The sequence below is a fragment of the Camarhynchus parvulus genome, chromosome 3 (assembly GCF_901933205.1).
Source record: "Camarhynchus parvulus chromosome 3, STF_HiC, whole genome shotgun sequence".
Taxonomy (NCBI): Eukaryota; Metazoa; Chordata; class Aves; order Passeriformes; family Thraupidae; genus Camarhynchus; species Camarhynchus parvulus.
This window is the reverse complement of record NC_044573.1, coordinates 77,145,399-77,173,046: the sequence shown is the minus strand read 5'-3', so window position 1 is coordinate 77,173,046 and position 27,648 is coordinate 77,145,399. Positions and strand designations below refer to the sequence as shown.

General features: G+C 37.0%; 1 protein-coding gene across 2 annotated transcripts in view; it reads right to left on the bottom strand.

The window, feature by feature from the left end:
* ROCK2 (Rho associated coiled-coil containing protein kinase 2) overlaps positions 1-27,648 on the bottom strand; it is a 104,746-nt gene that overhangs the window by 43,586 nt on the left and 33,512 nt on the right. For both annotated transcript variants that reach the window (XM_030945707.1, XM_030945706.1), the window contains exons 2-5: positions 20,178-20,259; positions 9,493-9,593; positions 3,288-3,425; positions 444-704 (exon numbers count right to left, since the gene is read on the bottom strand). In XM_030945707.1, the coding sequence (XP_030801567.1) occupies positions 444-704; positions 3,288-3,425; positions 9,493-9,593; positions 20,178-20,259 (582 nt within the window). The remainder of the gene's footprint in view (positions 1-443; positions 705-3,287; positions 3,426-9,492; positions 9,594-20,177; positions 20,260-27,648) is intronic.

Below are 27,648 nucleotides of genomic sequence, written 5' to 3'. Positions count from 1 at the left end.
TGCTATGAGAACAATTAGATACAGGAAAAACATACATGGAATGGATCTTGCCTATAAAATAATTTCATTTACAAAAAAAGTCAGCTTATGAACTGTTCCAAGATTATTAATGTTGAAACTAAGAGTTATCTTGTGAGCTTTTCAAACATTTGGCAAAAAAAAAAGTACCTTAGAAATTCACAAACGCAAATGCTTTCAAAAATAGCAAAGAGTAAGTTTACATCCTTCTTCCGTGTGAGAGAACAGTTTATAACAGAAAAGGTTACACTATTTAAAGTACTTTTATATTTAAAAATAGGAAACAAGAATCAGTTTTCTAACCAAGCAGATCATTAGATGACTATTCCTTTGGGTATTATACTTCATAAGAAAATAACCTCAGATGTAAATGTAAGTTAGAATTACAGTTTAATAGATGGTAAATTATTCAGTTGCATACTTACTTCATCCATTTTCATGCAAGTGCCAAAATCTGCCAGCTTCAGATGCCCATACTTATCTAAAAGCATATTGTCAGGCTTCACATCTCTGTGTATCAAGCCCATGGAGTGAATTGCATCAAGAGCAAGAACAACTTCAGCTGTGTAGAACTTGGCCCATTTCTCAGGCACATCGTAATTGCTCATAAGGTTTACAAGATCTCCGCCTGGCATGTATTCCATTACCATGTACAAATATTTGTCATCTTGAAAGGCACAAAATAGCTGCAACGTTAAAAAAAAGGAAAGGAAAAAATTGCAATTATTTTTCAGACAGCTAGGGAACGGAATAAAGCCCTTTATCTTGAAGTTTCATTGAACCTGAGAATACGTTTTCAAGATTACTTTTAATATGTATAAAATATACATTTTTCTATTAGAGTACCTTAAAATTTACTGAACTTCAGAAACCCCTCATTATAATTTTTGAGAAAGTAAAAAAATATTTCCTGATTGTTTTAATGCTATAGGCATCTATCTATCTATCTATCTATCTATCTATCTATCTATCTATCTATCTATCTATCTATCTATCTATCATCTCCATGTTTCCGGCATTAAGAAGTATAACTGAGTAAAAATGCAAAGTATCAAATCTGCAACAGGGAGCATCATGTTCTGATTTGAAAATAGCTCAGCAGTGAGCAGCATTTTAGACTGTTTCCAAATTGTCTGTATTATAAATTCCTTATCTCTGTACATGTTTACAAAGTCACTGCTGACTTTGTCCTAAATCAATGCATATTGAAATAAGAATTAAAAACAAAATGCTCCTGAAGAAAACTAATACAATACAAAGAAACTGTCCTTAACAGTAAAATACTAGTCTTGTATAAGTGGCAGTCAGTATGTTTCCTACTAGCACGATAGTGAAAGTAAATTCAGTCTCTTTAAAATGTACTTCAGACCTAGAGTGCTGAAGTTTTAGAGATTCCACTTGGTTATCACTAGGTCTGAAAATAGCCCAGTCTAGCAAAAAGCATTACTATCAAATGTTCAGTGACTGTTGTGAAAAAGTCTCTGAAAGTCTCACCTTATTTCTCAGGGAATACTGCCTTACCTTAAAAACTAAAATCATTCACATCTTTAAATTACACACAAAATTAAAAGGCAATTAAAAAATATGATGTGTACAAAGGATGAAGTCAGAATCAGGGAAACTGTGGAGGATGAGGAACCACAAAAGGCAGGTATGTTATTATGGATATTTGACCTTCAGATTAAAATCACTTGTATAAATAGTGACAGAAGACCTAGATTAGAAATATGTAATATTTAATTCATATATGCTGCACTGTATTTGTTTTCACGAATGGATAATATATCCGATATATAATACAATAATGGATTGGGGCATTAAAATCCAAATGAAGATTCAAAATAATCTCTAGTTTGTCACATGTAGAGATATTAATATAATAATAAATAACAGCACTATGTCTTTATACAGGACTTTTGTTATTGCCCTTGAGGGATTTAATAAAAAAAATTAAAACTACCTAGGGCTCTTGTTTCATTTATTTTTCACATTAAAAACTAGACAGAGAGAAGCAGTGTGATCTGTCCCAGTTTCTAGATCAGAACAGGACTTACGTTTTCTTCAAACCAGCTCAATGTCCTACCCTACTGGACCACATCACCTAAATATATCACACTAATACACTTAATCACAGAAGGCACAATTGCAACTACGCTTTAGTTCATTTGCTATTTACAAATGCAGACACACGTTTATATCCGGCTTGTGACTGTTTCCTTTGAAAATCCACCTCATGCATTTCTCATTACTTTCAATTGCATGTGGAAAACAGTTCCTGACAATTACTGTTACTGTTCAGAACAAAGAACTGAAAAAAAAATCTATTTGTTTAAGTATTTCTACTGAATATAGGCAAGACCAGAAAACGTGCTCAAAGAGCAAAACATCTTTGTACACCTGAGGTAAAGTGTAATTAAAAATATACTAAAAGCTTAAAGTCAATCTTATCAAATACACAGAAGTATAGAAATATATATGAGAGCATTTAAATTATTTATAAGGACTAACAATTTCTCCAAGCACACACTTTCACTACTCCTTTTGTTAACTGGTGCAATTTACCAGTTACAACAAATGGCAATAATCAGTACTGATTGTTCCCAAAGGCATAATTCACATTACAGCATCTTGATGACACATGTCACTAGACAGCTGCGAGTGACGGTGTCCAAGGCCAGAGGAAGAAGTCAGCTCTCTGTTACTGGACATGCCCAGGGCTGATGTGAGCTCAGAACTGACCACTACAAGAGGATGGTTTCAAGGAAACCACTGCTACAGCCTCTGTCTTGCTGGAGACCAGGACTGCACACTCATCCATATACCAAACTGCAGCTGAAAAGACAGCGGCTATTTAAAGCACCCTTAATACTAATTGCCTGTGATCAATTGACTGTATCATGAGGAAAGACTGGAAATGCCAATCACATTTGTTTCTACATTCCTATACAGAATTTTTCACAGTTGGAAAGATAACTTCCCTATTATTCCAAGTAATTATGTAGGCATTTCAAAAATCTATTTAATTCTGTTTTAGAATGCATTTGTAGTAACTAAAATGCAAATTATTCTACTTTTTAACACAGCCAAATATACAATACTTAGTGAAATTGCTGTAAAAATGTATTTTTAAAAGTAAAAATCGGAACCTAAATCTTAATTTGAGTTTCAATGTAAATTCAAAACCAGCTCAAGACTGGAAGTATTTACGGCCTCAGCATCATTCCTATTGCTGCTGTTGTGATTATTTTACTTTTACACATCTTCCTTACCTGAACCACCCACGGGCTGTTGGCAAAGGCCATGATATCTCTTTCTTCCCAGAAAAAGGCTGAATCTGATCTTTTGATCATTTCAAATTTACTAAGGAGCTTCATTGCATAAACCTTCTGTGTCATTTTATGGCGAACCTGTTGGTTGAGAAAGAAGAGAATCAACCTTTTTAAAATGCCTTGTTAAAATCTGAGTACCAGCATAGTATGTTTCTGCTATGTGCAAACTGCTTTCTTGGATGTGATGCCTCCAGGTCTTCACACACCCTATTTTCTACACAGTAAGGATCTGAGAACTGCCAAACCGCAAACACAAAGTTTAACAGCTGCTCAAAAAAACCCACTATAGCAAGAAATAAAGTCTAACTCTGCTTTTATTTTCTTATTCTGAACACTGTCTAGCCATTGGATTCATCCATGTTAGAAACTGGGCAAGCTGTCTGCTTCAACCTCTGCCAATTTTTATTTTACACCAAAACATGATCGTTCCTATTTATTTTCCTACAAAGTTCTTAAATTCATTTTAAATGGTGCAAAATTAATACAATAAATCCTGTTGGAAAACTGTAATTAAACCTTTTATTACAAAATATGAAAACATTTTTGAAAACTTCATCCGAATTCAGACATGAAACCAAATCCTTAAATTGTACATTGCAGTTATTACTCAGTAATTAATCATGTGGCATGCTATTTTACAAAAAAACTATTGAAGGAACAGGTTTTTCACATTCTTGAGCGTTTCTTAAAGAAATCAAGGTGAGAAGTATTCAGCTGTAAGAAGACTCAGTCATCAGGACATTAAGTTTCTGCCTATTTTTTCCTGTTAAAATAAAAAATCCAGAAACTGAAGTTATGATTTTCTGGTGCATTTAAAACCTCTCACATCTAGTAAATAAAGCAGATCCCCTAACTTCTTAGTTTTGCACAATATCTGAGTTTAATTACATTACACGAAAGAATGTTCAACAGGCTTTTCTGAGCAGCTGTAGATGCAGGTCCATGACACCTGCAGAGCAAAGCTTCAGAGAGGCACCTATTTGGTCTACAGATCTAGGAGCATCAGTCTCCTGCTCGTGAGGAGCTGCAAAATTTAATACCCCTGAAGGAATAGAAGAATTATCAGGTGGAGGAGTAATCTTTGAAAAAGCAAGAACATGAACAGAAAGAGGATTATTTAAGGAGTTGCTGTTCTTGAAATTGGGGCTTTTTACCTTCTAGATACAGGTGCAAAGGTTTTATTATTAGTATCTTGCATAGTTTAACACTAAGAAATTAGATCAAAAAACCTCCAACCTAACACCAGAACAGAAACATAGTATCTATGTGCATTAACAACTCTATAAGCATATTTTAGGACATTAATTAGTCAGCTAGTGAAGATGTCCTAAAACAGTATTTTCAAAACTAACTTCTTCCCACTTACTAATCCCAAATGGGATAATTTACAAAAATCTGGTGGCACACTACAAACTATACTCCCCTAAGTAGAACTTTTGTAATCCTGGCCAAAACCAGAAGAAACACAAAGACCAGAAACCTCTAAAAGATATTGTTCAATTGAAGATGCATTTCCTGTGAAACTTCACATGGAAGCTCTGCAATGTATTTAGTAGTTTACAATTCCTAAAGTCACTGTGTACTCTTGCCTAGGTGCAGTTAGAGCAGCTGCCTGCATTTAGAAAAACAACTGTCTCCTATGACTTGGGGAAAAAAATTCTTGAAAGTCATCACAGCCTGAAGGAAGCTCACATACAGTAGAAACAAAGTAAAGAGGGGTGGGGGCCCAAAATCAGTCTGTACACCTGTCTAAACACGGCCAATAGGTTATTGGCTAATGATTTCTTGTGAAAATTTCAAGATGGGCTCTTTCTCCGTACAAAACCAAAGCAATAACAAGTATACTGGCACAGCCAGAGACTAAGTATGTCTTGGCACTCCTTGCAGGTGAGCAGACCTACCACTGACATTCCTCCTGCTATCAGCACCATGGGCCCTGGAGCCAGCCTTTTGAGCTGCTAGTCACTGTGCTCTTTACTCAGAGCTATATTTGTACATACAGATATTAGCTCATACAGCAGATTATTCATGTATTAAACTGTCATGATGTTTCAACTTCTTCCAACTGTTAAAATGAACTGCCAAATTTAAACTGCAGCTCACCAGAGTAACTCTCAAAATAGGTAGGAAAATCCCTTCATGCCATTAGCACTGAGTAACATGGCCTTGTTTAACTTGTGAAAATGCATTAAGAAAAAAGAATTTCACTCTACTCTGCTTCAACAATCTAATACTTTCAATAAACAAAATGCCTCCATAATTTCCCCAGCATTCACATGGGAAGACAATCTGTAAGCAAAGAAAATAACACATCAATTTGAAGTTATCAGATTTAGTACATAGTATTGGTAATGATATTGTCTCTTTTATGATGGTGTTTTGAAATGAACTCTATGGCTTGAATAATTACAGGTATCCTAAAATAACTAATAAAGCTGCAAGAATTGACTACAGATAGGGTATCATAGTTCACATCCTGACATATTTTCAGGTAATAAAACACAACTGCTTTATCTGCTTTAGTACAGAACTGTACATCAGCAGTGCATGGGGAATTAAACCTAACAAACAAAGCACTTAATGAAGAAAAAAAAAAAACAGGCTATGATGACCAGTGCTTTGCAACACTAAGAAATCAGACAGTAGAGACTGTCACTCATCAGACCATCCTGCAGCACCCAAACACAAGGAGGGTTAACTCTGCTTTAGTTTTCTCTTCCAGTGCATGAGCAGGTCAGTCTGCTGTGTCACTGCAACATTACAGTCCTTCATGGTTAGACCTGGGAGAAGGAACCAAGGATAAGTTTCAATTTCAAATCAAGATGATTTTCCACAAGTGAAAACAAACAAGAGGAACTCAGGATGTGCTTTCATAAATAACTGTTTCTGCATAAACCAGAAGTAACATATTAAGTACCATAACTCAATTTTTCTGTCTGCCCTAGACACCAGTCACTTTTATTCATGGCACTGCATAAGAGAAGAAGTGATCTGGCAGCTGGCAATCATTTGCTTAGCTTTCCCCATCAGTACAGACCCAGCAAAACCAGAAACCAGAGCACAATGTAGAGTTTAATACTTCTGGATTTATAAGGAAATTGTTTCTCCACCACAGTCAGATGCTCGGACCAGTCATCTGATCTCTATTGGACTATTTTTAATATTTTTTGAAGGGGAGAGGAAGAGGAAAAATCAAGCCTTTAAAAAAAAATCTAGCTGTAAGACACAACAGTAGAGAATGTATTTCACTTTCTTAACAGAATCTGGAAAGCTGATTGCTTCACATCAATTCTTTAGCAATAAAATGTTATACTGGAGCAGAAGACTTATGGAAAACAAAATAAAATTAAAGAAGTCATAGATGACTATTTTACATTGCAAACATTACAAGCCAACAAATAAGCATACTAATATAATAATTAGAAACATATAATAAATATTTGTACTGAAATTCCTATGCACAATAACACATACTGATAACACAACATTCATTAATTTAACTCATGTACTTAATCATGTTTTATTTATGGTTCTTTCTGTATTTAATCCCCACTGAAGCAAATTTCTATTTTGATCACAGAAAGCGTTGCAAAATATTTTCATTACTGCAAATCCATCATCTGCAACAGTGGTGTCAACATTTTGAATGGAGTAGAAATAGATAGAGCTTAGCTCAATAGTTTAAACTTGTACCATACCTTGTGAGGCAAAAAAATTGAGGTACGTATGTCCACATCACCAGCTAATATTAGTTCAGATCTGCAGTTGTATTTATTAGCCCACTGCTTTTCAGCTGTAAGACTGCATAACACTATGATTTCTACTTGTATTTTTACTCTCCAGAGAGAGTGTTCTTTTAAATTGACATGAAGTACAGAAGAGCTCTATATGAAGACAAAGAAGTTTCTTTCCAATACCAAGGATTCTTACTTTTTTTGAAGGGCTTATTAAAGATTTTTTTTAAAACCCCATGACAACAATGCAATCCAAACCCCATCATTGTATGACCAGGTTACTAGGCATTTTGTCATTACATTTTAATGGTCAGGCAAATGAAAAATAATGTTTGCCTTCAGATCCCTCAAAGTACCCAACTGCAGTATGTACACCACGAAATATTATCTCTTCTTAAAAATTTAAATTGTATATGACATGGTGAATTACAAAAAAAGAGTTTCCAGAACAAATCAGGACCCTTTATTTGAAATTAATTGTTAAAAAGAAAATAAAAATACGTTAGAAAAAACCTTCTGTTCTTAAGAAAAACACATATGAAAACAATGTATGTTCATTTTTGAAGCACATCAAAAATATAGTTATCTTGGATGCTTCCAGGAAATATGAGTGTGACATCTAAAAATGGCACATGGCTTCTGTTATTGGGACTTGCTCTTTTTCATCTCCTATCCCCTCAACAAATGGACAAGGAACTCTGCTCCTTACAACTTGATTTTTCACTGACTTCACATGCCAGTGCACAAGGAGCATCTCTATTCACTGCTCCATGTGGATTAATGTAAAACTACAAATGTCTAATAAAAGACTTTAAAATAAACCATTTGATGTGACTCTCAGTGAAAAGACATGGACTAGACTGCTTTCTTACAAACACCCTGCAGCAGCCCCTTCACAAGAAAGTAAGGTTCTGCTGAAGGTTTTGGTTTTGATTTTAATTTCTTGCCTACAAAGATATAAAATCATACAAGGTTATAAATATATATAATAATTCTTTAAAGTCTTGCTAGAAAATGAGGATTTTTAGAAATACTCCATTCCGTAGTTCATTCACTCTTCTGGACAAAATCAAAGTGTAAATGACCCTGACAGAAAGAAAGAGAAGAGGGTGCTACATTCTCATGCTACTAGATTTGGATGAAGTTGTCTTAAAAAATGAAGAAAACTTGCTGATTAGATGTTGCTATCTGCCATATTAATCACATCTAAATTTGCAAATTACCCATGAGTCATGCAAACAACATTAGGCTAATCAGAGGGGTTTTTTTCAAGTTCCAACAAATTTCAACAACACTAATATGGAAAATACAAAGAATTTTATAAATTGATCATATATTTATTGCCATTATACACTGTGTCTCCTTTAAGCCCTTCACAGCTTAGATCTTACCACATTCCTCAACAAAACTCCAACACAACTTTGTATTTTCCAAAATGGTTATACATTACAAGACAATATGATTTTCCCAGCTTCCTAGGGCAAAATTACCACAGAGCAGTAAAATACCAGCTCCAGGTAAACAAGTATGAGCAAAAGAGTAATTTTTGTTACCTTGTGGTAACAAGATAACAAGCTTCAATTGCAGCATATTAGTTGCTCCCCTTTCCATTGAGTTGCTTTATATCTCTCTTCCTCTGTAAGTACTCACCCAGAAAATCACCCAGGATCAGCTGGTGCACAGTTATCTATTAGCTCATGATAACTTGTCCCTAATGTTTGCATTCTAGATTCTATCTGGCACTTACATCCAATACTTATTTCAAAACTGACATATCAATCCATCTCATACATAGGTTCACATTTTTGTGCCAATTCATCAGACAGTAGGACTTGGAAGTCCTGGAAAAATCAAAATTAAATGGAAATCAGACTACATGTGATACACCAAGTTATTTTTTGTAACTTGATTACCTTTTTTTTTATAACAGAATTTCTCTGCAATAGAAATTTTAAAAGTAATCTCATTCATACTTTAGGTATTATATTGCATACAATGTCAAGGAAGGAATCTTTTAAAAATCCTGTCAGTCATGTCACTCAAAATACAATGCAAGCATCACAATGATAAGAAAAAAACAAAAATCTTTTGTTGCAGTGTTCGCCTGCTCTTTTGTAGAAGGTTTCATATATTATACAGTGATAGTTGTGGCCAAAAAGATTTAGAATTGCCATAGACTGCCTTTTTGATTTTGACCAAAGGATAGAAAACATTCCTGAGTTCTTCCCTTCCTGTCCATCGTATTTTGAACTCAGATTTACTGTTTACTATGCACAGAAACAATCTCTCAATACAATGAAAATTACACTTGTTCTTTGTAAGAATAATTTTTAAATATAAAACATGAAGATTGAGGAAGTTTTCGGCTAAAGCTGTTAATCTCTCTAAACACTAAATCATTACATTCTTACCAGCTGCACTTCTCCAAAAGCCCCTCTTCCAATCACCTTAACAACATCATAGTCTTCAGCTTTCATTTGTAAAGCTCGGATTTTTTCCACAATCTTCTCATCTAAAACAAATCAAAAAGAAGTTGTGATAATGCATACATTAATAGAATACAATTTTAGCTATTCATTTAGAGTAAAAATAAGCTATTTTTATTCAAATGTTTAGAGCATTCTTGGTAATTCTTGAAATCTGTAGTCACTGTTAATATCTCCTTTCATTATTCTTTGGAAACCATTAGCCATCTACCTTTAGCTGTAACAAATGAAGTATCTTTCATATTTTGCTGACTCTCATTTCACACCGCTAATAATCACTCACAAGCTTATGGGAAGATTCTGGTAATGAAGAGAGCCAGAGATGCCTATCTGGAATTTTCAATCATTCCTTGCTACCCGCTGCACTCCCAGGATCCACTGACACTCCACTGATAATGCAAGGTGGAGCATGTGGTACGCAAAAAGCATTGCAGGTGTAACCTGCTCCTGCACACCTGGAGGGTTCAACAACATTCACATGGCAAGGAATGTGACTTGGTAACCTCCATGTACAGCTGCAGATCACACAAAGATCTGGCACATCCACTCACCCATTCCATATGAAACATTGATTCAAGTTTACAAATGTGTAACTGCTTTTTTGGTGTTCACTGCATGTGTAGTTCTACACTTCTTAAAATGATGTCTACAATGCTCTGTTCAGCCTTCTTCAGATAAGCACTGCCTGTCAGAATGTGTCTTATGAGCAGTTGTGAGAATCTGTAAAAGGGAAAACAATGAAATTCTGATCTCTGACAAGTTCTAAAAACACACAAGGTCCTAGACTCTAATCTTGTAATGAAGCATGCTATGAATGCATTCCCAGCTAAATGCATTTTTGAAATCTATTCTTATTACGAGGACAAAAGATAATGGAATCAGTGAATGGAATCCATAATACTAGAGGTAATCTGAGGGATGACAAGCTCCTATACACACTTAGAGGAAGAACAAAACAAAGCAAAACAGGTGGCTGGAGCAAGAACTCTACCAGGGAAGAGCATGAAATTGTATGAAAAGCTGTGGATGCTTAGATTCAGAGAGGGGTAGAGGTTTATATACTGCGAGATCCCTGTTTAGGGTCAAATACCATGGAATTTTATCCCTAGAAAGGCATTAAAGAGGATCTTAGATCTGAATACCGGGGAGAAAAGGATGAGAAATACAGTTAATCCAGTATGACATTAAAGATGACATGGTTTAAGGGAGTTAATGATAAGAACATCTAGTAAATAGCTTAACCATTCCTACAGATTCATGAAGAGCAACTTGGCAGATTACAAGCAATCCAATAGATGCCCGACCATCAGGAACACTTATTTTCTTCCAAACAAGCAATAAGCCAATAAGGCATTTTACTGAGTAACAAGCCTCAAAACAACCACCTAACTCACACCAGACAAAGCTCTCCTTCTGCATAGAGCCCTCTGAAATTAGGTGATAAAGTACAAGACTTAGCCATAAGAAGTGATGCCTGTATTTCAGTTATGGATCATATCAGCATCTGTGTGTGTTGTACAACATAACACAGGGATTTCAGTAGCAAGGACCCTTATGTCTAAGTAGGGGTGCAACAGAAGTGGGCAAGGAGGCACTCTAATTAATTATTCACAGACAAGAATGAACTGGTTCAGAAAGACAAAGTCTGTGGTAGACTTGGCAGAAGCAACTGCAAGATGGTGGAATTTAAGACTCGAACAGACCTGAAGAAGGAAAATAGCAGACCTTGGACTTCAATCCAGAAGAATCGAGCCAGACTATGGCTCGTTTGGAAAACTCACCGGCAGGATCCTGTGAAAAGCTTCTGTGAAGGGCAGAGGAGTGGGCTGATCTTCAAAGATGACATGTTCATAGCACAAGAACAGTCTGTTCTAGTTAGCTATCGAGCTGTTCTAGTTAGAAATCAAGCAGGAATGGCAAGGAGCCAGTCTGCCTAAATGGGCAACCTCTGCCTCAACTCACCACAAAAGGTAAAGGTTTGGAACATGGAAGCTGAGTTGGGTTACCCAGCAGGAACCTCCCAAACTAGAAAAGATGGAATTGGGAAAACCAAGCTCAGCTGGAACTGAAACTAGCCAGGATTATGAAGGGATACAAGAGATTCTATAAACATATTGGCCATAAAAGGAAGACTGAGGCAAATATAGTCCCACTGCTCCCAGTGTGGGAGGTGAGCTAGTACCAGGGACATGGAGAAGATCAAGGCAGTCTATGCCTTTTTTGCTTCACTTCACTCTCAAGCCCTGCTCAAAGGCCTCCCAGCTCCAATGAAGCAAACTTGGCATACACCAGGTCTTGAGACAATACAGGATGCATCCAAGTGTGCTGAAAATACCTGTCAAGACCATTACCAGGCTGCTCTCTATCACCATTGCAGGATCATGGCAACTTGGGAAGGTGATGACTGGTAAAGCACAAATGCCACATCCATATTCTAAAGGGACAACAAGGAGGCTACAGGGTGGCTACAGCAGCCTGACCACACTGCCCAAGATGATCATGGAGAAAAATACTTCAGGAATCCACTTTCAAGCACATGACGCACATGGAAGGATAAGAACACCTAGAATGGATCTAGAAAGGACAAACTGTGTTTGACTAACCTGATTTCCTTCAATGATGAGATGTCTGTCTTGGTGGACAAAGGGAAAGCAGTACATTTCCTTGACTATAGCATGACTTCCAACACAACATCTCAAAGTATCTTTATAGCCAAACTATGCTGACATGGACTGCACAGAGGAATTATCTGGTGAGTGGTAAAGCTGCTGGAGTCACAGCCAGTGGTTTTAAGTTCAAAGCTGATGCACTGGAGGGCAGGGTGGCTCCTGTGAGTGACCCAGACAGGATGAGTAATGAGTTGACAGAAAGCTCCGAGTTCAACAACAACAAGTGCAGAGTCCTGTGGCTGGGATGGAACAGGAAGGAATAGGATGCACTCACAAGCTAGAAGGCACCATGAGAAAGAGGACCTGACAGCCCTGGTGGACAACAAGCCAAGCAGAGAGGAATGCCTTCACAGTGACTGTGTGAGTATGTGCTGGTCAATGCACAGCCAGTAAGTTGAAGGAAATAGATTTCCTCCCCTATCTGTCATTTGTGAAATCATATGTGGAATATTATGACTAACTTTGGGGTCGTCAGTGCACAAAAAATACTAAACATTCCATGACCACCAAGATCCTCACATGATGCTCAAGAGACGCTGAGAGAACTGGAATTGTTCAGGTTAGGGATGGATAAATGGTTGGCCTCAGCAGAAGTTGAAATGAGGTTTTATTTCAAAGGTGTACAAAGTGAAAGGACAAGAGACACCAGACAAGATGAAATACCAGAAATCTTATTTTGTAGGAAAAGAATAGTAAGAACTGGGGAAAGGTGCAGACTGTCAAGTGGAGCTAAAAAACTCCACCTTTGGAAATTCTCAAAATTCAACTGCACAAGAACCTGAACAATCCGATATAACATCAAAACTGGCTTGACTCTGAGCAGAGAGTTGGACCAGCTGGCCTCCAGAGATCCTTTCTAACCTGTGGAACACAAAAATGCAACTGTAAGTTTCTTCTGAGGAAAAGACTGGATGTGACAGGGAAGGGGGGAGATTCATGTTACAGGGAGGGAATGATCTGCTAGTAAAGTTGTAAGGACAGAGGCAATTAAAATCTCCAAAAGTAAACAAATCTGCTACATTCAGTGTACTTATAAGACCAAAGTAATACAGTGTGTCAACAGGAAGAAGAGCTGAGAGAATTGTGATGTTGTTTCCATACAGAATAATGAAAGCCTAGACCAAAAGCACAGGAAAGCAACAGTGCTTCACCCACACCAAGTTTATTATTTTTGTTAATAGTGTGAATTAATTTTGCAGATTGCAAAGGAACAGCAGATCACAAACCCTGGTACTAGACAAGGAAGATAAATACAAATTCACAGGAAGCAGCAGTAGAGAAAGAATATCAGCAAACTTCAAGTGATAGAGAATGTGCAGTTACACGTTTGAATATAATGATACATCTCATTAGACACATGAATGACATGAGTTTATTTTAAATGTTTCTGACATGTTTCAATGTTTTCAAATATGTGAAATAAGCAGGGATCTAAACACATTGAAAAAGCAGTGTGTAGTTTTATGCAGCTCAATATCTGAGAAGAAACTCACAGGAATACTTCTGTATAAGGTAGAAACTATAAACAAAGTTACTACAGCTACAGTGAAACTCTTCAAGCATTAAATAATGCAAACAAGCAATGAAAAACCCAAAAATATATGAATCAACCAGGTGAGGAGTTACTGGTTTTATCATCCAGGTGAAATGCTGAGAATAGAGAAATCCTACTTGCTTTGCTAAAAGATGAATAGAATAGAATAGAATAGAATAGAATAGAATAGAATAGAATAGAATAGAATAGAACAGAATAGTGTGCAATAGAATAGAACAGAACAGTTCGAAGGGACCCACAGTGACCACCACTGTAATTGTCTGACTATTTCAGGGGCGACCAACAGTTAAAGGTTATTAAATGCTTCTTAAACACTGACAAGCTTGGGACATTGACTGTCTCTCAAGGAAGCCTGTTCCAGTGTCTGACCACTCTCAGAATAAAGAAATGCTTCATGATTTCTTGTCTGAACCTCCCCTGGTGCAGCTTTGGACCATTCCCATATGTCCTGTCACTGCATCCCAGGAAGCTGAGCTCAACACCTCCCTCTCCACTTTTCCCCTCTTTAGAGAGCAATGAGGTCACTCCTCCTAACTCCTTTAAAATTTAATAATCTCAGTTAATAATAATACCACATAGAGATGCAAATGTTGCAAAGGTATCAGTAACACAGATGAGTTGTCTATTTTGGCATAAAATCCTATGGATATGGAACAGATAATCAATGCATGGAACTAACCTGAAACAAAAAACTGGGGTGCAAGAAGGCAAGCTTAGATTAACCCTGAAGCCACATCATAATTGCAACATACTGGATCATAAGATTTAGTTCACTATCACATAATGTGATCTAATCCAGGGTGCAGGAGACCTTTCCAATAGCAGCCTTCTTACAGTGGTCTGAATTTTCAGATTTCACACATATGAGTTTGAAAGTTTTGGTATCTGTATGCACATGTCTCATGAATTTGCAACAGCACAAAGACCAGCAGAAGAAAAATAGTATGTTTAAAGGAAGGCATTAGATGGACTCTCCAGCCCCAGGATGCAATGGAATCTTATAGAAATATTTTGACATTTAAATAAAAGTTCTAAAACATGAGAATACCATCACCTATGACTCAGTTTTCTATGTTAACACAGGAAGGACCAGGAATGTTAGATACAAAGAGTCTTTGAAGACAACTTTTGATTTACTATTTGAAAATGGCATTATAGCTTTTAAACAAATGACGTTCCAGTTTCTGAAAGGGCTGAGTGTTTGGATCAGTCGCTGACAGCTGGCAGCAAGAACGTGGCTGAAGGTTGCAAATGCTTGTGAAAATGGAAAAGATACCTGTCTAGGACAGTAAAGGGGGATAGGGAGGAAGAAAAAACCCAAACTTTTCTGCCTTTTAAGATTTAAAAAAAAAGTTCATATGCAGGTTATTTTCTCTTAAAAAATAATGTGTATCAAGCAGTTCTGGGGAATGTATATACGATGAAAAAAATTGTAAGGGAGTGCAATTTTACCCCACAGATCACCCACAGTCAGTCAATGAGTGCTGCTATGGAGTATGTTAAGTCAAAAGTTGCTGCCCTAGGCAGAAGTCCAGCCAGAAGTTAAACTGAAGTACAGCCAGGAAGTGCTGCAATCCCACAGCTGAACAAAACCAAACAGAAAGCACAACAGAAGTAATTAGGGGTGCATCTATAGTGTCTGGTCAAAGGTGTATGAAGAAGAAGAAGCTTCTGGAGACCTTGCAGAACCAGGAGGAACTAGAAGGCACAGCTCCAGACAGGGTAATGCTTCCTCCCTCAGAGAAATAAAAGGGGAACATGAGAAATATGTTCTCTTGCATAGATGGAAAAGAGCAGAGACAGGGAAACAGAAAGCAGCAGCCCTCTCTGGCTTACAGAGAACACATCCCTAATGTAATGAAAATAAGCCTAACGGCAGGGCTGAATTGCTTTGTATCTACCAAGTACCCAAAAGCAAATGTGGTTAATGACACTGACATATAACTTGTTTATACATCTAAGACATTCTGTCTTACACACTGTGGCTTCCATGCTCTGCTTGGGAAAGTTGGTTATTTGATACCTCTCCCATCCCTACTCCTACCTGAACAATATCATTAAGAATGGAACTGGAGCCCAACCTGCTGAGGTGACAGCGAAGACCTGGCAGGGAGCTGCCTCAGAGAAGCCAAGAGAAAACCAGAGTAGCAATTAGCTCCTTAACTCAGTGGAAGTTCTACAGTGCACTAAATTCCCAAGATAGCAAATGGCATCTGACATTTCATGAGTGCTGCTGACAGGAAGCCCAGAGCACACAGAGCGGCAGCCCTGGGAGGCACTCACACCACACGGGGTGACACAGGTTCCTGTTAGTAACCACACAGCTGGGCAGGGTTCAGCAACTACAAATGACATAACAAAATGCAAGGGAAGGAACCAGAACTGTTGATTTTGCAAGAATTTAATCTTAACAGACACATCTTCCAAGTAAGCAGTGTCTGGTTGGAGAGAAAAATGGCTGAAGGAACATTTCAGGGAGTTTATTCAGGGAATCTTGAAAAACTGGTGCACAGGTATCACACCTCTACTAGAAGTCCCTTCTACGTAAATACATCCACTGTCACTACACTCTACAAGTTTGCCAACCTACATAACATCAGCAAATCATTTTAAGAACACAAGTTTCCAACTCTTGAGTGATGTTAAATAATGCATAGAAAATCACTGATGCATTTAGGGAGTCAAGACTTCTGGGTTGTACAATGCCTGTTTATGGCACCCCTCCCTATGCTGCTATTTGGACTTACTCAAAATCCATTTTTCGTGCCCTTCTATTCATGATGATAAGATTATAAATGATTAAATGTCTCCAACTATTGCTTAAACCTGTTATTTAGCTATTTCAGACTAAGTTACATCTGAATGGGAGACCACCAAAAAAGGCACAAGCCACTAAGACATGATTCAACAATTGGCAAATCTTAGACAGCAGAAAAATTGACTTGAAAGAATTTACTCAACCTATTGCCTTCGCCTGGATGACAGAAGAGGAAAAGACCAAGAAAGATTTGTTACACCAAGCCCATGCTGAAAAACTCAGCTTCCTTTTCTAAAATAAGTGAATTAGCTTTTGCTTTCAGACGACTATGAGATTCCTCTCATTGTTTTGGGAATTAAATATTGCATTACGTTTTTCTGTTCCATGAATATGCTAACAGAGCAACTTAAATCAGAATCCCAACAGTTGATTAAAGCAACAAAAAGAACAAAAAAACTGAAAAGGAATGGTTGTATGATGTCAGATATTTAATGTGTCTCTTCTAAGAAACACAGGCTACACTTTGGTTCAGTACCTTAGAGAAAGTGGTAAGAAATCAGAATAGTAAGGCAAAGCAGGCAATTAAAGAATTTCTTTCATATTAAACAAGTGAAGAGACTGCTTTGGCGAAGTGGTCACAGAAACAGAATACACCAAACTCCTATGGTGTGGACAATTAAAACTGCCTTTGTGAAATACCTGAAACAGTTGAGTTTCAGCTTGCAATTATGAGCTGAGCTAAACATAATGTCTCAGCTGAAGTGCAAGCTATTTCATTTTTAAATTAAAAAAACCACTATTAATAAAAACATTAACCCGAATTGTAATAACTTGACATAGGTTGGAAGTAGGGTGTATGCAAACCCCTTGGATTGTGCTGGGAAAAAAAATCTCTCAAAATGTTACTGTGGAAGAACTAAGGGATTAAACTGACTGAAGGTGTGATGATTATTTAGTGTTGTCCACAATTTCTGCAGACTTGTGTAATGTGGATGAGCAGGATGGCAGTGACTCTGCTTTAGCTGCCTCACTGTGCAGCACAGTGTAACTCCCAGGAGGCCCTGCCACCTCTCTGTGCTGGCCTCAGAAAACCCTGGGGAGGGATGCAGGCTCCAGGCCCCTGGCACAGACTGCTCAGCAAAGTTTGTCAGAACCTTTTGACAGCAGTTCTCAGCTGGGCATTTGCGGCAGCTCTTCAGATGCTGAGAAAAATCACAAGAGACAAGAACTCACTGTTCCTTACCCTCAGAAGGCAACAACTTACAGTTCCATAAATTCTCAATACAGTTCCCAACTTTTCTTCCAAGCCCAAGGTTGCAAGAGGCTTCAGCAAGCACGTGCCACACTCTTTCCAGTGATACCTGCTACCCTCAGAACAGTTCCCAAGAAGCCCTGAGCTATGGGTTTAACAATTTTAAACTGCATAAAATGGGGATGTCGATAAGAACCCAGTTTTGTCCTGTTTTCTCCTCTATCTGAGTGGCTCATTTTGGGCTAGCACAAGTATCAGTGAAGTGAAATGAAAATCAGAAACTGGTCTTTGCTTTTATTTTGCCTGACCAGTTTTAATAAAAAGAAAAAATGAAACCTGACTCTCTGCATTAATTCTGCTCAGCTCCCCTGTGTGGTACATAACAAACCATACAATCACCTGCGTCGGAAAAGACTTTGAAATGAATCACTGTGGCAAGACTGATTCTTTCTTTTGCAATATCAAAATATTACCAGCCTTGAATGTTTACAAAATTCTCATTTCACAATTTATTTTTTCCCAAAGTGTAAATCACAGAAGATATGCAGCACTATTTTTATTCTCTCCCAGTCAGTACAGAAACAGAAGAGAAGTTACATGCGTGATTCTTAAGAAAGATGCACAAGATATGTTGGCCAAAATAGCCAGGTGTTGCATGCTTTTTTAGAGTTCAACAGGTAAGGATGAAGTGTACCCTTAAAAACTCTTTATTAGCTACTGTGAATTTTTTTGCAACACATCTCAAAATTCTTTTAACTAGTATCCGGCTATTTCAACCGTATACTGTCAGCTGATTTAACAATAAAAAGGCAGTAATAAAATTGTGAACAAAAGTATATTTTCATGTTTCTGACATTGCTGATAGCCTCCATGTCACAAAAGCTACTTAAAAATATTTACTACAATAATGACAGAGAGCCTAGAGGAGGAGAAGGAGCAACAGCCTTTGAAAAAAGGGAGACAGTCAGCCAGAATGTTCAGGGGCTGCAGAAAACAAGCAAGCAAACAAACAAAAAACAACCAATCAAATAACAACCAAAACCCCAACCTGCTCCTGAGGTTAAATTGTTTTCCCACCATTACTATTTCTAATAGTCAAAAGACACTGGTCTTCTGATCAGAGAGAGGCTTCTAATTTTGTTCTACTGCAAAAATAGTAATGTAAAAGCAAATATGACTAGCTCATAGAATTTGCTGATAAATGTTATTTATGTCATTTTCATAGGGGTTTCCCCTCACTTTACACATACAATGCTCAGTTGCAAATAACAAGGATACTTAAAATGCTGTTACAGACCCTTTCTTTCATAAATATCTGCTTGAATTCCTTTGAACTCAAACTGAAAATAAACCTAAGGTATGCCTCTATGTCCTAATCTGCTCTTTCTTATTTAATGTATTTTAAGTGATTTCTCCAAATGCGACTTTACTGGCAACTGTAAAAGCTGTATGTCCATCTACAGGGCTCTGCTAAACCTCATGGAGAAGCACTGGATTCCAAAGAACTCACCACAAATTACTACACCAGCCACTATTTAAGTGAGGAGTCTGAGTGGATATTCCAAGGAGTCCCAGGGCAACAGAGGGTAGACACACACAAGGTCTTACCAGTAAAGAATTGAAAAGGAGCTGCTAATAGGACTGCATCTGCAGAAACCTAACCACAACATATGCAACAGAAAAGTGTTTTTTTTTTTAAATACATCTCATACATCTCAAAATAAGCTCACTACAAAGCATAGTTATTCCAAGAAGGCTTACTCACTGCAAATTACAAAATAAACTGCTATTTTTACAAGAAAAAAATGTTCTGCTTATATACAATAATAGAAAATACTTCAAAACCCCAAAATACAGCTACTCTGATGTAGAATCATATGCTTAATAAACTCCAAGATCCTGTCTACAATTAATTTGGGGAGAATCCCAAACATTAATGCAAAGGTTCAAAAATGAACCAATAGATTTTAAGGTACAATAATTTAGTTTTAAAAACCCACAGAAGACTTCTGTTAGATTAAATATGACTATATAAACAATGTTGACTTCAGTGTAATGAATTCCTGAAGAGTAATAACTAGGATATACTTAGCAAGTTATGTAGCTCCATATACATAAGATAAGAAAATAACATAAAAGGGTTTTTCCACCTGTATTTAGGAAAATAAAAATCTGGTATTTTCCAACATATTTCTACAATATAGCAACTCCCTTAAATGAAATTTCTCTCTGTAATAAAATGGTCCTCCAAAGCCTTCTGAAGTTCAGATTTATAAAAATTAATATAATAACTATGAGTAATGCATTTCTGACCACTCAACTTCTTATGATTGAGTCAACAACAATGTCATTGTTTAAGAGCCACTTGCAACTTACATCTATTTAAAAAATTATCAATGTTCTTGTTCTTCCTCAGTGCTGGATAATCCAGATCAAGGACCAAAGAATTCAAGCCATCCTGAAAAAAAAATAAAAATAAGTTAATTGAATTCTAAAATCTTAATTAACAACTTAAAATTACTGCACTGAGACTGATTATACATTATTCAAGCAAGCATTACATTCCTAGTAGGCAAATTCAAACAAGCTCTCAAGTATGTTTATAAACCAGCAGAGGAGCCAACACACACTGACTGGCTCCAAGCTCTATAAACAGTACAGCTATATTACCACTGATTAGTGGCACTGGGACTTAAACTGGAGTAGTAGTTTTAATCTTAATCAGTAAGTAATCTTACTCATTAAACACTGATTTAAGGTACTGAGTTAAGTCAATCCATTTTTCTTACTTCTGTTACACTTTTCCTGAAAAGACTTTATGTTTGTATATCCATATTATTGCTTTGATCAAAGTCTCTCTACCTTCTCATATTCCAAAACCAACCACACATTTTTCTTGGAAGCAAGACATGACCTAAACCTAAGAAGACAATTCATCATGTAATTCAGCCTCACAACACTAAAATACCTTTTCTAAGTGACTCAACAGAGCCAGAACTCTACATGCTCTTCTGCTACCCATTATCAATGCCTCAGCAGAAAACAATTGAGACTCCTAAAATGGCAAGGGATGAGATCACCAAAACTAAACTAAAAATAGTATTTTTAAAATGCCTGTTACAAGACTTTACTCAGTTCCACCTTTCTGCAACCTGGAAAAACTTAGAAAATTACTCTTCAAACACAGAGACCTTTCCAGTTACACAGGGACAAATAAAACTAAAAAAACTAAAAATTAGCTTCAGATACTAAGAGCAGTATACACCATTCATTGTCAGCAGCTCCAGTGTTCAGCCTGAACTGGCAGCTTTATTCATTGCCCTAAGAACAAAATCCTGAGACTGCTTTTTCAGGTTTTTGAGCCTTGACAGGGCATCACAGAGATTTAAGTCAGAGAACACATCATGTTTATTAATAGGCAGCCAACAGAACTAGATAGCTTTTCGGTCTCCTTAATAACCGAGGCTATAGCTAACAATCTGCTGATTTTATATTTTTATTATTATATCTGGGAATGTATAATTTATTGCAAATATTACTAACATTATTATATTCATTTTAATAACGCATCTGGAGAGTTTCAAAGGCAACAACTAAGATTAGTAAATACATTTTGAATGCCACTTTGTTCTAAATAAGCTCATACAAAAATAAGACCACCTCATCCGTGGCAATATCTGTTTATATCACAAAACACATTAGTGGTTAAGACAATTTCCAAAATGAAGATATTTATTTATTTATTTATTTATTTATTTATTTATTTATTTATTGCCTCCTAACAAATGAAAGTGTCTTGGAAAGTGTCACAGACACATTGATGGAGTATGGGTTAGACAAATGATTAAAAGCTGGTTGAAAGACTGGGCCTGGAAGACTGATCAGTGGCACAAAGCCCAGTTGGAGCTGGTCACCAGCAGTACACCCCTGCACTGGCACTTCTCTTGGACAGAGAAGGTTTTCACAAAGGTCAACAAGGGGAAAAGTCAAGTCCTGGTGCTGGAGAGCAAAAACCCCAGGTACCAGGTATAGGCTGTGGCCTGACAAGCAGGAAAGCAGCTTTGCAATGAAGCACCAGAGGGTCCTGGTGAACAACAGGTTCCTCTCGCCTCTGCACTGAGGAGGTCCCACCTGGAGTGCAGCGTTCACTTCTGGTCTCCCAAAGCATCAAGGACAGGGATCTACTGGAGTGAATCCAGCAAAGGGCCAGTAAGACTAAGGCACTAACACATTTCTCCAAGGAGAAAAGGTTTAAAGAGCTGTGACTCTGCAACCTGAGAGAAGAAGACTCAGGGCAGGGGAGCTCATCAGTGTCTGTAAGTACCTGATGGGAAGGACAGAAGAAAAGGCACTGCTCATTACCAGGACAACAGACAATGGATATAAGATAAAACATACAAAACTCTATTTTAACACCATGCTTTTTTCCTGCGAGAGTGGTCAAGTACTGGAACAAACTGCCCACAGAGGCTGTGGAGTCTCCACCAGTGGAGATACTCAAAATCTGACATGGTCCTGGGCAACCTACTTGTGGTAGACCCTGCAGGGAGCAGGGTGTTGGACTAGACAATATCAAGAGGTCCTTGCCAAGCTCAAACATTCTGTAACACCTATAATATTTCCACTGCTGCGCAGAAAAAAAGGTGGAATTTTACTCTTGACTGTAATCTTAACTGTTATGACGGTCTAAACATCAAGTTTTAGAACTTCCTATCAGAATAAGAAGCATAAGGCAATGTAAATAAGCAAACAGAAAGTCAGTCAAAGAAGGCACAGTAGGTGCTTTATTAACAGTAAATATAGGAATTATTTCAGCCTTGACCATAACAGCTCCTGCAAGACACATTAAGGAGGAAGGAGTGATGAACCAGGACATCATACTCGTCTTTCAGAGGGACAGAAGACTTACTACATATTCCTAATTTATATGACACTTTTACAGAAGATACAATAAAACTAAACCAAAGTAACAAAGTTGTTATACACTTATGGATTAGTCACTACATGAATTGCACAGGTAAAGCCCAATAATCTGGACAAATCCAACAGAAAGTACTAATTTGAGAAGACTTCCTGCAAAATAGCATAATAGAATCCACACTACTCTTGATTTGGCAAACACCACCTTCAAAAAGGGGTATCTCATTCTGCAGCACACTGTCTGCAGAAATATGGATCCTCACCCTGCAACATGTAGAGACAGACCGTGCTGAATGCCCTGATGGAACAGCTGGGCCACCTTTTAGGATTTTACCCAGCTCAATGAAGTATTGATTCCAATTAGATGGCAGTCTACACCGAACTCCAACATTATTTTTTCACTGCTAGTGAGAAAATACTCTCATGATCACTAACAACTGGGTAGATAACTTAAGGGAGATGTAAAAGCACTCTGTGCTAACAAAAATCAGGAAGGTGTATTTTTGTTCTTCTTCGTTTTGAGGGGAAGAGAGATGAGGTCTTAATGCTTTTCATGTGAAGATATTTTAGTGGTTGACCAAGAAACCCATATATAGTGTTCTTGACTTCTATTTTATGCAAAACATCAGGGGAAAGAATAGTTATCACCCCCCAAAAATTACAGTGAAGTTGGATTACAAGATCCAAACCAATCATACATATTCTAATTTAAGCTGAACTGTGTATTATATAATTTCAGATGTCACTTTTTTCCCCAAGTGTCATTCAGATTCCATGGCTTTTTTGTGGGCTATAAAAACTGAGAACTATATTTGCAGCTAATTTTTAATTAGCTCTTTTTGCCTCTTTTTCATGGACTCTAGGTAATAATTTTCACAAGTAGTTATTAATGAAAGGAAATTTGAGAACAGCATAACTGACTATTTTAGCTCTTTGGAAGTGTCCTAACTCTAGACCACAGCCAGATACAGCTAGTGTCAAAGAGAGGTGATAAGTATAATCATCACAAGGAACAAAAAGTGTGTCAAAGTTTTTTTAGCCCTGTGAACAAATCTTATTCTCATACTCTTTCAAAGACAAGATTTTAAGCTTCTAAACAAAATTTTAACGTACGAGATTTCAAGTTCATATCAACTTGTAATCTATGAAAAACTTGTCTTGCACACTAGCATTTTGTTAAAAGTTGTTTCCTTAAAGCTTTACATTTTCACTGAAAGACCTAATTTATATCACTTAACAGAAAAAATCACTACAATTAAGAAGCTGGGTCAAAAGATTATGCAGTAAAACAGTCAGTTGGGACTGAAGAGAAGTAATCCAGGAAATGACGTGTCCTCTGTCTAGGCCTCCCAGATAAGTCACTTCAACCAGGAAATATGCTATTAAAGGGATTTCACTGCTCGCTTCCGCTTTCTGCTATTACAAAAGACTCTGAGCTAACAGGCCAAAAATAGCAGCTCCCAACCAGAAGCATCACTGGCAAAGATAGATCTGCCCCCATCAACAGCGTTTTCCTGATGGCAAACATGCTGAAATGTTTTCCAAGAGAAAAGACCAAACTTGATAAATTTTGCAACACCCTCCTACTACGTGAAGAGCAGAGCTCTTGGCCACTCTGACAGCAGTCACCCTCTGTGGACAACATGGAGCTTGCCTTCCCCAGCAAGCAGTTTGCACTGTTTACCAATCTGAATGAACAGGCATGAACGAAAAAACAGGCAAGAAAAGTTCATGAAATAAAGGAACTAAATGTTTATGTTCTTCTCTGACAGAAGGGTCGGTGATAGGGAAAAATACTAGTAGCTTCTCAATAATGAGCTTAATATTAATTCCAGGCAATCCCACAGGAGCCTTCACCAAATGAAACCATTCTGTGTTGATAGAGTTTCTGATGTTAAAGTAACTGTCTGAACCTGTCTAACATAGATATGTGCATGCAAACTCCACTGGCTGTCAAAAGCAGCTTTGGCTATTTTGATTTATTCCTCACTTTCATGATGTGAAAAAAATAAAACACAAGGCCAAATAGTGGATGACTGAGCAGAAAAGGTATCAGTTATTTCAGGAAACAATTCATAATCCTGCAATAACTGGAAAATATAAAAAGCCTGATCTAGTGAAAGATGTCCCTGGCCCAGACAAGGAGCTGGAATAGATGGTCTTTCAAGGTTCCCTTCTAATCTACCCTCATGAGATCCTACAGAAATTTCACTATGTCATAATTTATTAAAAAACTAAACAATATTCCTTTCCTTTTCCAGACCACCAAATAAAATTTACTAAAATATGCTGCTGCAAAAAGTAAGGATAGAAAAGTCTTGTAACATCACACTGCATTTTTCTAACTGGGCCTAAATGCTTTTAAAGGCACAACTACCCAAATCCACGAACACAGGAATTGAGCATCTAATGACTCTTCCCCAGGACTAAACCTCCACTAGGTTCTTCCACATGCCAATGGGACCCTTAAATAATTCTGGTCTTTCCTGAGCAATTACTTCTTTCCATAACACCATAACACAGAAGGTACATTTGGATGCAAGGTGAACAGCTCAGTAACAGCATACAATAGGAAAAACAACAGAAAGATCATATGCAAGGCAAATACAGCCTTTTCCCTGCTCAGTGATCTCTAGGATATGTTGCAATTCACTTTTCTCTTATTTAAGAGTTAGCAATCAGTATGTGAAGGAATAATCTGGGCCATGATAATTTAGCCGACATTTACTGCTGGGAGGTCTTGCTGTTCTAGTTCTTTAACAGCTTTACATTAATTAACAGATTTTTTTAACAGTATTGAGTATGTACAATTTAGAAACCTAAAAGCAGCTACTGTCCACAAATGAGTATGTAAATACTTAACAACAGGCTACACTTACAATCTGATTTCTGTACATGAAGGTAAACAAATACTGAAATGGTTTTAATGTTGTCTACTAGTGAATACAGGCAAATTTTTCTTCATCATACAAGTAATACTCCTCAAGACATGTCCTTTTATGTGCTGCATCTTACATGCATATTTTAATGGTTTTATACATTTCCCCCTGCTATTTGAAAGGCACAGTGTGAAAGTGTAATGATAACGATAGGATGGTAACAGCCCTAAACCAGCTTCCTTCTAAATACTTACAAAAGTATAATCACAAAATAGTTCAAGGTGCAACATGACAGATGTTAAGGAACACCACTATGGAATAGTAAAAGCTTATGTAAATAATTATCAGAAAGGCTAAGGGGTATAATGAGATGTAGTTTACAAGAGACAAGAGAAAAGAATGGAAGATACTTTATATTCAGAATGATAAAAAAAAAAATCCACTAAGAGTTACAAAAAACAAAGAATGCACAGAAGGTTTGCATTTTCCATGCTTTCTGGGATAAGAATGAAAACAAATCCTAAAGAAATTCATTATATACATAAAGAAATATGCTGAGGACAGCAAGAGACACTGAAATTCACTCACAGTATTTAAGGAGACTGTCCCAACCAATTTACATTGAAATTCAGGAGAACAGGAGAGGTCAGCAGGACTGAAAAGGGTAAATCAAAGCACTCCCATTAAAAGGCAAAGGGTTTTCCAAACTACAGATCAGAATATTTGGCAATGAGGAGTTAGAATAAGACATTTATTATCTTGTAAACACCAAGAAGAATAACATGTGAGATCTAGGGTTTAAGGTTTTTTGTGTTCTTCTCAAAGATAAAACTGCCATATAAAAGATTTCTGGCAGATTGTAGGGAGTAATCAATAAAGCAAATCCTCTTAACACAGGAATAAAATGCAGGACTCAACATTAACATAGGCAAAGTAAAAAAAAATATGGTATAGGAAATCACGGAGAAAAAGTTCAAAAGATAATTATTAGGAATTTGGTAATCATCAGGACTTGGAAAAGTGTGTCAAAAAGAAATTCCCTTGGGTTTGTCCTGTTTCAGTTCTACAGAATATTTTCATTGCCACAATAAAACAACAAAATTAGAAACAGATCTATTAAGAACTAAAAATAAAATAAATAAATTCAGCAAATGATACCAAGCTTGGAGTTTTGAGCACAGGCTTTTTACTGCACTCGAAATTACCTCAAAAAGAAGGAAAAAAAAACCCTGAAAAAAAGTCACATCAAAATCAAAGTACAGAAAGGGGGAGGAAATCTCCACTAACATATGCTTTTGAAAGAAGTTAAATGCACAGAATATAAACATTGAAATTATGACCAAGCAGGAAGGGGTTACAGCAGACTAGAAGTCCAGTCTCAGATGCATAAACAGGAGGTGCATTGGAGAAGACCTCACAGAGAACTAAGATTCTTTTGTAAATAAAGATCAGAAATCATTTGCTGATATTGATACCCTCTAAGCCAGAATATTGTGTCCAGTTCCGTGAATCCCTACACATAGGACTGCAAAAGACAAGCTGGAAATGAACTGAAGGGGAAGTTAAAAAGAGCAGGGAAATGATAAGCAATTTGTGCTAAAATAGGCTGTCAGGACCAGAGACTTTAGTCTTTAAAAAGGTTAGCCTAATGAGACAGGACAAGTTCTCTCAGAACATAAAAAGCTATGTACAATGCTGATGACAGACAACTCCTCACGTTCCCCAAAACAACATAAAAAAATTAGCTGAATTAGGCACAAAGTTTAGGTCACAGATTAGGGAAAAAAGTTCTAAAATAGCAGTAGTGATAAACTGACATAATGCAGCTCCTCAAGGGAGTTGAGAAACCACCTTCACAAGAGATTCACAAGCTAGAGATACATTTATTTCAGTTGGTCCAGCTGTGGATCCTTTAGCAGTGATCTCTAAAATTCCTTCCAAAACTACCTAAAATCTCTTCACAAATTACTGTAAGAAATACACAAAGGCAGTAAATCAAGCCAAAGAAAAAAGACTGAAAGCCAGAGTAAACCAGAAGCTCTGAAGAT